This window comes from Setaria italica, chromosome VIII (assembly GCF_000263155.2).
Source record: "Setaria italica strain Yugu1 chromosome VIII, Setaria_italica_v2.0, whole genome shotgun sequence".
Classification (NCBI taxonomy): Eukaryota; Viridiplantae; Streptophyta; class Magnoliopsida; order Poales; family Poaceae; genus Setaria; species Setaria italica.
The window spans coordinates 20,109,375-20,126,266 of record NC_028457.1 but is presented as its reverse complement, the minus strand read 5'-3'; the positions used below and the strand labels follow the sequence as shown (position 1 = coordinate 20,126,266).

General features: G+C 43.5%; 1 protein-coding gene across 1 annotated transcript; it reads left to right on the top strand.

Moving 5' to 3' along the window:
• The first annotated feature begins 8,021 nt into the window (after positions 1–8,021).
• Positions 8,022–16,126, top strand: LOC101755371 (signal recognition particle subunit SRP68). The gene is made up of 13 exons (XM_004979171.3): positions 8,022–8,188; positions 8,275–8,341; positions 8,790–8,900; positions 9,524–9,713; positions 9,845–9,930; positions 10,096–10,273; positions 11,409–11,520; positions 11,877–12,004; positions 13,310–13,516; positions 13,613–13,722; positions 14,329–14,452; positions 14,735–14,884; positions 15,578–16,126. Exons 1-13 carry the CDS (start codon positions 8,095–8,097, stop codon positions 15,797–15,799), a joined length of 1,779 nt encoding a protein of 592 aa, XP_004979228.1. The 5' UTR covers positions 8,022–8,094; the 3' UTR covers positions 15,800–16,126.
• The last annotated feature ends 766 nt before the right edge of the window (positions 16,127–16,892 follow it).

Here is a 16,892-nt window from a genome sequence, read left to right as displayed (position 1 = left end):
TTGGTTGTAACAGGCTATAAATAGCCATCTTTAGGGATTTGTAAAACAACACATCAATCAATACAACAAATCTACTTTTTCATCGCACTTTGCTTTCAAGTCGGCGACTTCGCCAATACCTTTCTTCTTTCACGAGTTCGTACAGGTTGGTAGGGCTGCATCGACACGACCTCTGGCCGATTTTGTAAGTTCCGCTTATCGAGTAATATCTAAGCTTTAACTTCGGGTGCATCGCTGTCGTTTCGTTTAGATTTATTCACCAGTTATCAATATTTACTAGAATTATAGGTTTTATCTATTGTTCTAGTTTTATCACCAGTTATCCAGCTTGAGATTTGAGCTGTCGGTTTTGTTATTGTTATTTTTCATTCATCATTATCATATAGCCGATTAAACCTATTTCAAGTGTTGTTTTCATAGCTTTGTCTAGTTTACTCCAAGTAGTTTTCTGTACAATCGCTACGTGATTGTCGGCTGTATTATAGCCGATTATCTTTTTATAGCAAATCGACCGATTCGCTGATACACTCCTCGAGATCGGAACTTTAGCCGATCGGAACCCCTGGAATTTGACACATTTTCTTCCTTGCCAATCCACAGGTCAGATTGGCTAGCACGCCGCGCAAACCGCACCAGGGCGATTACCCGAATAGGAGCTAAGCAGATTCTCCCGGGTCGTGTGTCCGACGCTAAGGGTCAATCGGCTGACTTTTAGCGCCAACAGATAGTTAATAATTTTTAAGCACGTGGCAAGTAGTGATTGAGAGCATACAGTGCTACCATGGGTTTAGAAGCTACCTTATTTTCTAGCATTTAGCACCTAAACCATTGTACGAAAAGTTTATCAAAAATTCAAGAATAGATTTTTCATTTTCCAACAAACCGTATAAAGATCTCTAGGAACTCTAAACAGTTTCGATAGGCTTCCACGGTTTCCACCTAGGTTCCTTCACTAATGGGTCTCCTAGCGAAGGAAGGGGCAAGGAAATAACTTGACAGCTCATTTGGTTGGAGGTAATTGGTGGGAGGGAAAGGAAGTTTATATGTGAGAGATTAAAATTCTATTGTTTATTTAGTGGATATGGAAATTTTAGTGGGACAAGGAATGTGAGTTTAGAGAAGCAACTCCCACCCATCACTTCCCATGGGGATGAGTGGGAATCAGGTGGGAATTTATTTTAAGTGGAAGATGGATGCCTCTACATCGTTAATCATGACTGAAGATATAATTTTCCACCCGTAAACCGCCCATACCAAACAAAGGATACGAAGTCTCGCTTAAACTCCCACTTTTAATTCCCTTCAAAAGATAAATAAGGAAATATGACTAAAATCTTATTCCCAAGTGAATTTTCTCCACAAGCTCTCACCACTGATTCTCATTCCCCTTCTCATTATTCTCTCCATTTCATATTGTAGGTCATTTAAGTTTTTATAAGTAGATATTATTATGCATCTAGACATACACTATATCTAGGTGCATAGCAAAAACTATGCACCTAGAAATGTCAAAACGACCTACAATTTGGAATGGAGGGAGTAGTTGTCAGCCACATATCTTGAATGAATACACAAGCATATATTTAATGCAAAATTCTAATGAGTGGACGATACATTACTTCTCATCCCCTCGCTAGACTAATCATATGGATCGTCCACAATGAAAATGGAAGTACAATTACTAATTTGTATTTTAGAGGGACATTATGTTTTTACTAAATTAGAAAAATATAAATTAAAATATTTTAAAGTTTGGAGTTAGAACATCTCCAGCAGTCCACTAATAAATATTTTCCAATAACTAGTTAGTGGGGACATTGTTATTGGAAGAGTTGTTTTTGCAGTTTTCCAATTATCTCATCCCAATCCAACTACTGTATTGGATGGGTAGTCACAACTCCTCCTTTATTTAGGGATAGTTGGGGTAAATTATTGGATTATCTCAATAATTATTGGAAATTTTTCATTAATCTTCCTAATATGGTAATATGGTGGTTGGAGATGTTCTTAGGTCCTGTTTGGATGTGCTATTGCTAAAATTTATCACTTGCTAAACTTTAGCTAGCTAATGGGTTAGCCCCCCTTTGTTTGGATCTAATGTTAATGGAAAGGTAGCACATGGAGGAAAGTCCTCTCTACCCGTGCTTTTCCCTCTCTGGTCCCCTCGTGTGCGCCTTGGTCCCCTTCCTTGGCCACCCATGTGCTCTCTACTTGCCAAGTTGCTGTGCTGCCTACCCTGCTCCGCTTGCTACTGCTTTGCTTGCCAAGCTGCTATGCTGCTCTACTTGCTACTGCTCTACTTGCCAAGCTGTTATACAATTTCAGAATGCCAACCTTCAACATAAATTACAACCTGCTAGAGAAGAAGCCGCTGAGATTGGAGGACAGCGCCGTGGAATCCCCCCGGGAGAAGAAGTCCATGAAGCCCTCACTGTCCTACAGCCCATGTGGTTCCATCTCCGGCGACGGAGAACTGGGCTGGGCAAGGGGAGGAGGGAGGGCACCGTGAAGTGAGTAGAGGCGGAGAGGAGCTAGCGGCGATGGCGGCAGCAAGTGGAGCACGTGGCGGCGGTGGGGGGAAGGAGCACGGTACGATGGCAGGAGAAGCACGAGGCGGCGGCGGGGGGGGGGGGGTGATGTAGCACTGGCCCGATCTTCTGACAGGTAGTGATAAATTCGATTGGTGGAGACTCGACGTTGACGATCCGGGCTTCTAATCAGACACGATTAGAATCCCTACAACTACTACACCGCTGCTCCGTTGGTTATCAACCAAGCACAACTTGATTGACCTCGCCGAGAAGGCTTTCCGTGCAAGCGAATCGAAGGACACAAGCAAGAAAGTATAAACGCGCAATCTGATATTGCAAATATGAACAAAGTAAAGAAGGGTTCAAGCTCTCAATTTGAAACGACTAATCGACACAGTCGAGGAGAACAAGAACAGGGGTCTTGGATCACTATAAAAGGACTTGTCTCCACAGTTACAACGAATCAATCTCAGTTTCTCAAAGGAAAACTAGAACTAAACAAAACCAAAGTTTCTAAGGCAGTGGCTATTGAGTTTATATCAAAAGGGCGAACTAGGGTTGGGGGCGACCAGGAAGGGGGCGCCCACAACTTGGGCTTAAGGCTCGTCACGATAAAGGCCAAGTTGGTCCAAAACTGGTGACGCAGCACCTTGTCGTGGTCACACAGAATGATCCACGAACCTTCTAGAACTAGTACTAGAACCAAAAGAACGGCGGCATCGTCCCCGTTCAAACGCATTAAAGAACACCCCATTTCAATGTCGTATGAGGGAGATATGGCCAAAACCGTGCAAGGGCATCGGCTGAATCCGAAACGAACGCGACGACCGAATTCGTGACGAATTGTAACATGGGGAAGATCATGACTCATGCGTGTCCAGCATGGCGATGTCCTCATCATCCTCCCCTTCTTGAATTGGTGTCATCCTCGACTCCATCCCATCATCAATCTCCGCAAAAGGTTAGGCACAGCAGGATGCAAAGTACGAGACATAGGATTATCGGTAACACAAACATCTCAACAAAGCATAGTATAGCAAGGTGCATCATGATTATCACATAAGGCAGCAGTAGCAGCAGTGGTGGCAAGATAAACACCCTCTTTTAACTTAATCCCATTATGTGTAGAATGAGATGGAACTAATGCATGATCCTTCTTAACAATTTCAGCAAGCTCATTATGATTTTTCCTAATATCCGCAAGAGATAAAGGAAGGAAAGTAATATTTTTGTTTTGATGCATAAAAGTATATTTATTAGTTCTGCCATGGTGTAACACATCAACATCAAATTCCCATGGGCGGCCTAACAAAAGAGAGCATGCTTGCATAGGTACAACATCAAAATCAGCATAGTCATTATATGAGCCAATAGAAAAATGCACACGCGCTGATCTAGTTACCTTTGTCTTACCACTATTGTTGAACCATTGTAGGTGGTACGGATGCAGGTGCGCATGTGTGGTCAAACCAAGTTTCTCGACCAGATCTGAACTCACCAAGTTGTTGCAACTCCCACTATCAATAATGGTGAGAACATGGCAATCCCTGACGATGAGAAACATGTGGAACAAATTGCAGCGTTGGAACTTCTCTTCCTCATGTCCCAGTTGGGAAGTCAACACCCGCTGCACAAGAAGGCTCTCATAACTCGCCGAGGCAGCCAGAGAATCAATGGCAACCTCCTCCTCGTTATTCGCTTCATCTGCAACAATGTTAGCAGCAAGAACCAATTCATCTTCAACATCACTAGCACTTACATATCCTATTCCATCAGCGGTGGCTATGTAAGCACGACAATTTGGGCAATCCTTCATTACATGTCCAATGCCCTTGCAGTGGTGGCACACAATTTTGTTGGAGCTGTTCGATGATGCACCAGGGGCCATAACTTTCTTCTGCGGTTGGGACTGCACAAGAGACAAATTGCTCACCTCGGAAGCATGTGTAGTAGCAGACGGTGTCACTGGTGGCTGGGCAGTAGAAGTCTTGGGCTTGTCGACGTCGGAACGTTGCTGCGGAAAAGATCGTCCAGGGTTCGACCTGAAAGTGTGTTGTTGACGACGTCCCTGTACTTCTCTTTCAGCTTTAAGAGCAAGATGATATAATTGGTTGAACCTGTTCCAATTTTTGTAATCAAGAATATCCTGTATATTACGATTCAAATCACCAAAGAATCTAGCACAAGTATCTTCATCATCCTCATGTATATCACAATGTGCTAGACCAATGAGCAATTTCTGATAATATTCTTCTACTCCTTTTTCACCTTATTTTAAAGTTTGTAGTCTCATACGCAAATCACGTTGGTAATAATGAGGAACAAATGAGATTTCATACGTTGTTTAAAACATTCCAAGCCTGAGGTACAACAGTGGCATTATTATTATTGCAAAGATCATTCCACCAAAAGAGAGCAAAACCAGTAAACACTAGTAGCAAGCCTAACTCTATACTCAGCAGGAACTAAATGAGAATTAAATTTTTGTTCAACAGCAAGTTCCCAATCTAAATAAGCCTCAGGATCAGCATTACCAACAAAATGTATCATGGTAAATTTAGTTTTAGCAAAAGGATCATTATTACCATGGTGATGATTGTTACCTCCCATACCACGACGATTACACCGAAGACGGTCCATGTCACGTGCATCATTATCAAGATCATCGTCATCATCATCCTCCAGACCATCATCATGAGGGGTGCATCGGCGTGGTGGCACTAGGGTAGGTTGTTGCTCAACATGTTCAACCAGAATGTTAATGTTGCGCATCAAGTCATCAAACTTCCGGTCGATGTAGGTGCGCTGGTCAGCAAGAAGCTTCGTAAGCTCGTCCTTGGACACACACTCATTGAAGTCCGAAGGAGACTCCACTCCTTTCCCTTTCCCTGACATAGTTAGAAGACAGCAAAAGACAACACAAAAGTATTATCCCTATCAACTAGCAACTAATGGGTGGTGGCGAAAGTGGAAAGCAATATCTCAAACGGCTTACTACCATCTTGCAAGTGTTCTTACCAAAGCCAACAGGATGGTACAATCGGTTGTCAAGCTTGGGTGTAACAGTTACAAGGTGAACATGTACTGACAGAAGTATATGTGGAGCTTTGGGCAGGCACAATATGGTAGCAAGGAAAAACAATAGCCGAAGCAGATTAGCAAAGTTCAATAAGTATCCAAAGTACAAGTCACAATTGTTGGCTAAGACGTGTCCCTAGACGTAGCATAACAAGATGGAATGAGCGACGGTGGATAGAACTCAAAGAACAAGCAACCAGCAACTCATGCAATTGTTTTAATTATTTTCCCTAATTTTCCCTCCAAGACTAGTAGGAAGCCACTTTTTTATTTTTCTCAACTATGTTTTTATATTTTTATCTAAATAGGAATCACACAAGATGGAATCACAAAAATTTACATCTTAAACAGAGGTGTGATGTGGTCTCCAGAAAAACATGCATGTTTGCTGAAAACTGTGCAACAACTTAGAGGCTTGAAAACTCCCACTTTCTGATTTTTTTTAGAAAGCTAAGAATTGCAAAAATGCCAAGAGCGTTGAATCATATGTGTAACTTTTTGTTCTGAATTTTTTTTTTAAATTTTACCTCAATCGAAGTTCCGAGCGAAAAGTTATGGCTGTTTTAAGGAAGGTCGCCCGAATTAGAGTTTCGGAAAGGCACAACATGGCTGGTAAGGTGGCGGCGGCCAGGGCAAAGCATCCCTATCTGTCCAACACTGATCACGGCTGAGCAAAGCTTCTCAGCAAGCAATATAGGAGCACCAACGTCCCTGGTATGCATTAATTAGGTATTTGCCAGATGAATCAAGAAGGGCTGCGATGCAAAGGCGACACAATGCAGCTTGCAACCTATCTAGGGATTGCGCGGTGAGAGTTCACACAAGGCGGCTAGCGGGGCAAGTCAAGTAATGTGGGAGCTCAACTTGTTGTTTGGGTAAAGGTGGATGGGATGGTGGCGGAAACAATCAAACAGCGACGGACGGTGGAAACTACGACCATGAACACACTAAACTAGCAACAAGACTCGACTACGGACACAAACTTAACAAAGCGAATTTGAAACGAAAATTGCAAAGGCTAAAAAGGCGATAGGATAGCGGAAAGTGTAAATATTTTTGGATTTTTTGTGGACTATAGGTGTTGGACACGAACTGAATCTAAGGGGAAACACGATAGTATACCTCACGGGTAACATGGAATCCTGATACCACTTGATGTAGCACTGGCCTGATCTTCCGAAAGTTAGTGATAAATTTGATTGGTGGAGACTCAACGTTGACAATCCAGGCTGCTAATCAGACACGATTCGGATCCCTGCAACCATTACACCGCTGCTCCGTTGGTTATCAACCAAACACAACTTGATTGACCTCGCCGAGAAGGTTTTCCCTGCAAGCGAATCGAAGGATACAAGCAAGAAAGTATAATTGCGCAATCTGATATTGCAAATATGAATGAAGTAAAGAAGGGTTCAAGCTCTCAATTTGAAAGGACTAATCGACACAGTCGAAGGGAACAAGAACAGGGGCCCTGGATCACTGTAAAAGGACTTGTCGCCACAATTATAATGAATCAATCTCAGTTTTTCAAAGGAAAACTAGAACTAAACAAACCTCGAGTTTCTAAGGTGGTGGCTACTGAGTTTATATCAAAAGGGCGAACTAGGGTTGGGGGCCACTAGGAAGGGGCGCCCACAACTTGGGCTTAAGGCCCGTCATGATACAAGGCCAAGTTGACGCAAAACTGGTGACGCAGCACCTTGTCGTGGTCACGCAGAATGATCTACGAACCTTCTAAAGCTAGGACCAGATCAAAAGAACGGCGTCGTCATCTCCGTTCCAACGCATCAAAGAACACCTCGTTTTGATATCGTATGAGAGAGATATGGCTGAAACCGTGCAGGGGTGTCGGCTGAAACCGAAACGAATGCGACAACTGAGTTGGTGACGAATTGTAACGTGGGGAAGACCATAACTCATGCGTGTCCATCATGATGATGTCCTCATTAGTAGGAATCCACGTCGGCGTGTGGCGAGGAAAGGAGGGAGGGTGCCGCGGTGCGGCTTGGGGCGGGGAGGAGCACGCGGCGACGGCAGCATCTCACGAGGGGGAGGGGTACGCGCGAGGATAGGATAATGTTGGCAGGGGTATTTCGATCTTTTCGTGAATTTCAGGTGCACCTATTAGCACCTTCTCACCAGCTAATGCTTTTGCATTTTTTTTAAGGTGGGCTAAAGTTTAGCCCTCCTTATTAGCACTCCTGTTTGCCTATTAGCACTCTGTTTGGATGTGCTAATGCATAAAGCTTAGCGTTTTCACCCATTAGCGCTCAATTCAAACAGGCCGGCTTTTATTAGGAAGGATCCAACGAAAACACCCTCTACTGGGCCGTTCGCTCTCTCCCGTAAATCCCAGCCCAGCCCACGTGGGCGAGTTCGTTTCGTAACCCACGACGTTTCCGCCTCCGTCTCCCTTCATCGTCGCGACCGCATCTAAGCGTCGCAGTTCGCCCACCACTGGAGGCACACACCCGCCGCAGCCGCCATGTCGAAGACCGGGGACCAGCAGCCGGCGGACATGGAGGTCGAATCTTCCGCTGTCGCCGAGGAGAAGCCGGCCGTCAGGTTCTCCATCAACGGTCAGCTTTACCACGCCCCCCCCCCCTCCACCTCCTCCGGCGATCTGGCCCTCGCTCAGTTTCCGGACCGTTCTTGTCTCTCGCAGTTCTGGAGCTCATGAGGGAGGCGCAGATGCAGCACGGCCTCCGCCAGAGCGACTACACGCGGTACAGGTGCGTGATGCCACACGCGCGTCCATCCGATCCTGCTCCACCCGTCCCAGATCTGCGGCTTTGATTCCACTCGATTCCATGCGTGTAGATCGATTAGGGCCTCATATATCTTCTTATATGCTTTGATCTCAGATGAAATTTGGGAAGGATTGTGTTTCTTTTTGTGTTGCCGTGCCTTGTAACCCAAATTGTCGATGAAAGCCCTCGTTCCCTGTCTATTTGAATCCGAACCCGTGATACTGTTCAAAACAAGGATTTAGTTTACATATCTGCTTTACCATGCTTGCTCCATTTGACTGCGTTTCTAGGAAATTGTGGTCTCTAATTTTCAACCAGTTCTGACTCTTTATGTTTAGATTGCCCTGATTATCATGCTCTTTTATTAGTTAGTATGTCGTTCCAATTGGTGTATGTGCCTCTTCGCCTAATGATTTTGCATTATCTGTAGGAGGTACTGTTCTGCGCGACTCAGAAGGCTGTACAAGTCTCTCAAGTTCCTGCATGGCCGTGGTAAATACACCAGGAGGAATATAACTGAGTCAACAGTCACAGATGTCAGGTGTGGTGCCTTCTGCTGATACTCTGCTATATGGCATGTTGTTTCTTTCTCATTTTTCAGAATGAAATATGGAAGGAAAAAATGGAAGGATGTTCATGATATGTCATGTTTCTAAAAGTCTAGCATGTGCCTTAGATGACTCTTTGTTGATGTTGGCTAATAGCACCACATGAACTTTTTCATTCATATTTCTAAATTCTTAATGAACATTAGGACTAGCATGATTGTTAAGCTGATGAAATTGCTGTTGGTTTTGTAGTCATGTAAAACCAATTAATTGATCTGGTGTCTTCCAGTGTAATGGGAAAACATCCATTGCTCTTTTGTACATTTGTTTGATAGTTAAATTGCTTAAGAGAGGTTTTGAGTTATTTTATTGGAGTAATAGTATGAAGCTCTTCCCTCATACATATTTATTGTCATGCAGGCATGCACACTTTTGTAGTATATATGCATGTGGTAGTAATGTTTTTAATGGCTTATTTGGGCAGTTTAACAGAAATCACAGTCATAATTTGATTTTTGCAACCTTTTATGTTTTATCAGACAGTGGGAGAAATGACCACTGCAATTTGTGTCAATCTGGAGTTTACTTTCTGAAGCATTTTAACATTTGAGCACAGGTATCTCCACATAGTATTTTATATGGCTGAAAGAGCATGGAGTCATGCCATGGAAAAGAAAACTGCTGGTACAAATGCACAACAACGTATCTACATGTTGGGTCGATTTAGGAAAGCAGTTAAATGGGCATCACTTTTTTCGCAATTATGCTCTGTGAAAGGAGATTCGAGAACATCTCTGGAAGCTGAGGTGCGTTTCTTGATAGATTTTGTTTCACTTTTCTTCAGTTCTAGACTTTTAATAAGATTTTGTACGAATGTTGAAAACAGGTATAATTCAATTTCAACCTGAAATATTTTGCTTGAAATATGTTTTTATAGGCATATGCGTCATATATGAAAGGTGCTTTGTTTTTTGAGCAAGACAAGAACATAGAGGCAGCGATGATAAATTTCAAGAATACAAGGTTTGTGAAATTGTGCATGTTTTGTCAGAATTAGGACCATTGGAGTTTGGCACTATTTTTTGTATATAAATTTTTTATTGTCGTTCCTTATTGAATGATGAGTATTTAGGGTCATATTCTTTTATTCTTTGATGATTTGAGTATCTTATTATCAATTCTCCATAGGGCTGTATATGAGGAGCTTGGGAAGTATGGCAGCATAGAAAATCAGCTTTTATGCCGTCAGCGCATTGAAGAAGTGGAGCCTATGATTGATTTCTGTTCACACAAACTTGGTGGATCATCTTTACAAGCACATGAACTCCTAGATACTGCTAATGATCTTCTCAAAGCGAAGATGGAGGTATTTTCTTTTCTAATAGCTTATCTGGCATACCTTGACGTCTTCTTAAGAACTATAAGTCACTATTCATACACTAACACATTATTGCAATATGCCATGAAAAAATAATTGCTAGAAGTTTTCTCTGGAGCTAGATTCCTGGGGAATGCCTTTTTCCACCCTTCTTTTAGTGGTTCTGCACAGTAAACTATGTGGTCAGATAGCAAGGTGCAGATGCATTCTTTGATTGTAGCAGTATTGAAGTAAATTTTGGTTGCATCCATTCAGCAGCCAGTAGGCCAGAGTTAAAGCCCATAACTTCCATACACAGAGTCCATTATATCATAAATAAGAATTAGTTGTAATCAGTCTTGTCCAGGCCTCTGATTAATTATTGTCATGCTGCAATGCATCACAAACTGTTGGTCATTTCTGTATAAGTCATTCTTAAATACCATTTTGCAAGTTGCAATGACTTGTTTAGCAGATCATTGCATTTCCATTTACCAGTATTACATGTGCAAGCGCACTAGTGAATGTTGCACCATTGAACTAGTACAGTAGCACTAGGGTCTAAACTGTACGTGGCCAAATATTACTTTAGCTGTTGTGATCAAGGCATCGCACACCTGTCATGTTGAATGTTTTAGTTGAATATTTGGTGATTTGTCTGTTCGCAAAGCAAATCATGGTGCCATCGGAAATTCTATGCTATACACAGTTTAAGATGTTGGGCTTGTATGTGCTAATTGTTTTTGCTTGCATTAAATATTGCAATTCTACAGAAGATAGTGCTCTAGCGTTTCTGGGATATCTCCTTTTTATTCCCTCCTGATTGTAGTACTAGTGTACTACCCGTATAGCATTTATATCTTTATTAGTTCAATTCTACACAAGAAAGTACAGTTGCAGAAGAAAAGAAAATATGCTATAGATGGTACTGCATTCATCCTGCCAGTTGATTTTATGATTGTCCGACCATTGCTCTGACTTTATTTTCTGGAACTTGGAACTATCTGAAGATAATTTCATAAATTTGACTCCCAACTTTCTTTTGTGATGAAAATTTGACTCCAACTTGTGTTAAGTTTCTTTTTGGCAGTAGACGCTTTTTGTCTTCCTATGTTCTAATAGTTGTATTTTGAAAAACTTGCAGGCTGTGTTGTCTGAGACAAGGTCACAGCAGGCAGCTTCAATGACCGAGTTTAACTGGCTTGGTCGCAGATTTCCTATTACAAATGCAAAGACTCGTGTCTCCATTCTGAAAGGTATATAGTTACTCCCTCCGTCCCAAATTACTATTCGTTTTGACTTTTCTAGATACATAACTTTTGCTACGTATCTAGACATACCATATATCTAGGTGCATAGCAAAAGCTATGAATCTAAAAAAGCCAAAACGAATAGTAATATGGGACGGAGGGAGTACTATCTTATTCCTAATCAGTTAATTCACGGTACTATTAGTTCAGAATCACCAGATAATATGTCATTTTAAACTGATATTGTAGACAACTTGAGCCATAATGGATGGCTGATTAGAATCCTTATTTGTGCAAATTTTCTTGATGCATATGTTACTTTTATATTTGTGGACCTCTCTTTAATCGTGCGATATGATCAGCTCAGCAGCTTGAGAAAGACTTGAACGGTTCAGCGACAGAATCGATTGCTTCTGATAAAAAGCTTGGCATTTTTGATAAAATATTTTCTGCATACCATGATGCTCGGAGCTGCATCCGCAATGACCTGGTATGAAATATTTTGTTTTATAGGTCATAGTACAATTTAGTTAGGGGGTTTTTGGCAGCACTCCACTCCAGGAAAATTAGCTCCACTCCACCAACTCCAAAAAAATCGTAGCCAAACGCGTCTAGCTCCACCAACTCCGGCTCCAGAAAAAAGGTGGAGCAGGGGGTCAGATCCACGTTTTTGGTGGAGTACCTCAAGGGGTACTCCAAAAACTTCCCTTTCAGACCTCCTCATGGAGTTGGTGGCTATTTACCCACCATTGCCACCCATTACACATGTACCGGTTCGATTCACAGAAAAGAAAAACTCCTGTCGGCTCCCCTCATCCCGTCGCCCCCTTCTCTTCTCGTCGTGAGACCTAGCGCCACCGCTTGTCCCTAGGCCGCCGGCCCCCGCTTGTCCGCCCCCGCCCGCTGCCCCAGCCGGCTATGGCATCGCCACCCCCGACCGACGAACCATGCCGCCCCCGACCGATGGACCACGCCACCCTAGCCCGCTGGTGCCGCGCCCGCCCCCGCCCGCCGGCGCCGCGCCGCCCCAGCCGGCCGCGGCATCGCCACCCCCACCCGTTAGCCACGCCGCCCCTGCTCACTTCGCCCGTGCGGCCCTTCCCCTGCCTCCGGCCGCTGTGCGACCCAATGATGCGCCTGCCGCCACCAGCTCGGGCCACGCCGCCGCCGCCGCTGCGCTGGCCGTTCCTCTGGTGGTCGTCGAAGAGGAGAGGAGCGCGTGATGTCATCGTCGGCAGAGGCCGGAGCGAGCGAGGCCGGCACAGGAGAACGGAGGGGGAGGGGGAGCGTCGGCGGCGGGCGTCGAGGCTGGCCGCCGCGAGGATCCCGGCACCCGTGCGTGCTGTCATGGCGTAGTGGCGGAAGAAGGTGGTCACCCCGGCGCGCCGCGCGTGGGCCGAGCGTCGAAGAGGAAGAGGAGAGGATCCCGGCACCCGTGCGTGCTGTCATGGCGTGGTGGCGGAAGAAGGTGGTCACCCCGGCGCGCCGCGCGTGGGCTGAGCGTCGAAGAGGAAGAGGAGAGGAGAAAATAGAAGAGTATGACATGTGGACCCATTCACAAAGGACAAAATAGACTATTCACAACAAGTCTTTGCGTTTCTGGAGCTGGAGCACTACAATCTGCGAGACACGTACAACAACTCCATGTTTTTCTGGAGTTGGAGTGGAGCTAGGAAAGTGTGGAGTTGGTGGAGTGGAGCTGGTTTTTGTAGGGTGGAGTGCTGCCAAACACCCCCTTAATACTATAGATATGATATACAGTGATTGCTGTTTTTGACTAAAATGCTAAATGCAGGCTTCTGCTGGCAATGCTGAGAATATAAGGGATGACTTGAATGGTCTTGACAAGGCTGTTAGTGCTGTTTTAGGATTGAAGACTATAGAACGTAACCAGTTACTGGTTAGCATTGCTAAAAGTAAATTTACAAAGCATCGAGATGAGAAAAATGAGAGAATAACAAAGCCAGAGGAACTTGTTCGGCTATATGATCTGCTTGTTCAGGTATGTTTGTTTCCTATCGTGCCCCTTTTTTGAGCTGGTCTATCACATTTTTACTGGACTTATGTGCAAAAGCTTGTGTGAAACTGCCTTCTGCAGAATACAACAGATTTGACAGATTTAGTTAGCTCTGGCAGAAACAAAAATGAAGAAGAGAACTCTTTTATCCATGAGTATGAGATGAAAGGCTTGGCTTTCAGAGCTGAGAGGTTTGTTACAGTTTAGCAAACTCTTTAACGACCAGCTTTCTTTTTATCCCTTGTATCTCCTTTGGCAATAAATCTGTTTGTGAACTTCTTTTCTCAAACACGCAGAGAACTGCACGTTGTTGTATAAAGAAGGAAAAAGGGATAGGAACCCTTACAAACTCGACACTCACACACATAGGTCACAGACTTGCTGTTGACAAAAAAAGAAAATTTCCGTGAACTATTTTAGGACTCCCAGTTTCTACCCATATATATGTTAGTTTATACGCCTTGTTGCTGTTGTTTAGGTGGTGGTTCCCTCATTCTAAAAATGGGTGTGGATGTAATTTAAGACCCTAAGGGTGTGGGTGGTGTGTGGTTGTATGGCTATCTGAGCCTTTTCTTCTATCTTCATGCAATGATACGCAGCTCTCCTGCGTATTCGAGATATGCCTTGTTGCGTACTATCAACCAGTTATGTATATATAATCAGGTTATCGAAGAGCTTAATGCAAATCACTTGCATAGTTTCTGCCTGTTAGCAAGGTTTCAGTTGATATGCTACAAAATTTACATCTAATGCCCGTTGGATTATCCTTACAAGTTTCACTTTGAATAATTGTGCAGATGTTTCTTTTTGGCAAAGTCATATAGTTCAGCTGGCAAAAGGGCAGAAGCATATGCATTATTCTGCCACGCCCGTACTCTCACAGATTCCGCACTGCAGCAGCTTGCAAATAGTCCTGACAAGGTTTGACACTGAACTGACAGCTTGCAAACTATTTATTCGTATAGACAAACTTTTTATTCATATACTTCTTTGGGTCTTGAGGACTATTAATGTGAGAACTTGACCTTACATACAGGAGTTTTATTTGTCGTCCAGTTAATCTAATAACATAGTTTTTGGTCTTCTCTAAGTACAAGCAAAATTAATCACAATTGACTTTGTTGGCTTTCTCCAAATATTGGCTTTTATGTTTTTTTAATTGTAGAACAGGTGCTCAATTCTAACACATGCTCATTTTCACAGGCTTTAATCCAAGATCTGAAGTCTTTATCTGACAATTGTAGATCCAATAGCTGCATGGAACATGCAACAGGTATTATGGAGGAGGAGAGTGTTCCTTTAAAACTTTCCAAAGGAGTCTCAACTATGTCGCTTGGTGATGATAAAACAAAGGTACGTTATCGTCATGAAATTTGTCCATTTAGCATTGCAGCATTGGTAGGATACCCTGATGATCTAGGTTTGCACCGAGTTATTTCTTATGTTTAGATTAGCAAATTTTGACTAGTAACTGGATGCCCAAAGGTTGACGCCATTTTGGCTTTTAAATATGGGGGATAAGGGCCTGGTGATCTAGGTTTGCACCGAGTTATTTCTTATGTTTAGATTAGCAAATTTTGACGAGTAACTGGATGCCCAAAAGTTGATGCCATTTTGGCTTTTAAATACGGGTGATAAGGGCCTTTTGCGACTTGCTATTGTGCAAACTTTGAGCGTCAATCTGATATTATGAATTTGAATAGCCTGATATGTCTAGCTGCCAATGTACAAAATAGTGGGCTATGGGATTTAGCGTAGAGATGTGCTCAACTGCTATAGCTCAGCTATAGCCCACTATAGCGTCGCTATAGCCCGCTAATTAGTACAATGCTGTTGTAGCGGCAGCTAGCATTAGCCGCTATAGCGCCGCTACAGCCTTTTGCTATAGCCCGCTATTTCGTACATTGCTAGCTGCCAGTGACCATTATTCAGCCTATCTTCATTGTTATCAGGAAGTGGTTAAGTTGAGCAGTTTGCATAGCAAGCCAAGCTGTTATCGGACATTTTTCACTAACAAAGTACTAATAATATACTGGTATTTTGCAGGAGAACAAGTATCTTCTTGATATGCTAGAGAGCTATGAATCAGCGATTGGTGAGCCAAACACCAAAGTTCCATGTCGCATCGCACAATTCCCACCTCCCTTCCAAGCAGTGCCATGCAATCCAATCGTGCTCGACATGGCATACAATGCGATAGAATTTCCTAGCCTTGAGAACCGAATGAAGAAAGAAAAGAAGGGTCTTCTGAGCAGGTTCTGGGGGTGAAAAGAAGATGGGGATTTAGTCCTCATGGATTTTGGTAAATTGTGCTTTAATCGTTTGATTTGTTTGCCATGTGCATGAACTCATACAAATGTAGATGGTCCTCTCCTTAAATACTGTCTTTTGATGGGTCGAAGATTTTTGTCAGGCCTATGTTAGCCCCCCGGGGAAATTCGGACAATCTTTTCTCGGCAAGAGTTTTCTTATCTTGATGACTACTTTTAGACCAAGTTAAATGTGTTTAACAATTTTGAGCATTGACTGAAATAGCCTGGATTTACTCACCTTTTGGGGAAGTAATAAGAGGAACAGTCCAAGTTGGCAGCGAAATGCTTTCTGCATGCAGTGATGCTCCCGCTATTCAGTTCTCTCTAATTTGTAGGAGCTGCAAAGGTTATTATGGCACATTGTTGGGGTTCACCCAAGCACCCAAGCAACAGTTAGAATGTCACGACAAACGAAGACAGTACCTGTTCAAGTAAACATAACAGTAGCCATCCTATCAGTGATTAATGCCTGTCCCAAGGAGGGACGGTTCGTTCCTTTATAGGGTCATAAAGTTATATTTTCGCATTCCCGTTATGCCCATACCCAACAACTACATCCCAAGTATATTCAGTACAGGACAGTAACTTGGCCTCTACTTAAGATGTCGCTTTCACGGTAGGATTACACTTTTGACCCTCTTGCCAAGATTATTATTACAAAATTGTCCTACTGCATTGTGGCCCCAGGGGTTGTCTTCATGATTTCCTTCCCTGTTTATCAGCTTCGTCGGGGCTGAGCAAGCTTTCGTGAGCTTTCCACCTTCGGTCGAAATCATTTAACTTCGGCTTCTGGTCACGGATCCTCCCCGAAGTCAAATTGCTGGGAGCTTTGTGAGGGCTTTTACTTCGCGATTTCTTGCCTGCAAAATCACATAATAGACATCTTCGCACCAGTTGACTTCGGTTAATTGTTAGCTTCGTAAAAGGGGGGAGTGATGAGGTTAGAGCCGGTTAAGAGATTCCCGCCAGCCTCGTTCAGGATGCGTTGTGGGGCGGTTCCCAACAGTAGCCCCTTCGTGGGCGAGGTCAGAGGCGCCGTCGACCGATCC

What these genes read in the sequence shown, in the direction of transcription:
- LOC101755371 (XM_004979171.3), top strand. Translation starts at nt 8,095, where the DNA reads ATGTCGAAGACCGGGGACCAGCAGCCGGCGGACATGGAGGTCGAATCT. An exon ending in TCAACAGTCACAGATGTCAG is followed by an intron (nt 8,901 to 9,523) that starts GTGTGGTGCCTT and finishes ATTTGAGCACAG; the next exon opens with GTATCTCCACATAGTATTTT. An exon ending in TTGGTGATGATAAAACAAAG is followed by an intron (nt 14,885 to 15,577) that starts GTACGTTATCGT and finishes GGTATTTTGCAG; the next exon opens with GAGAACAAGTATCTTCTTGA.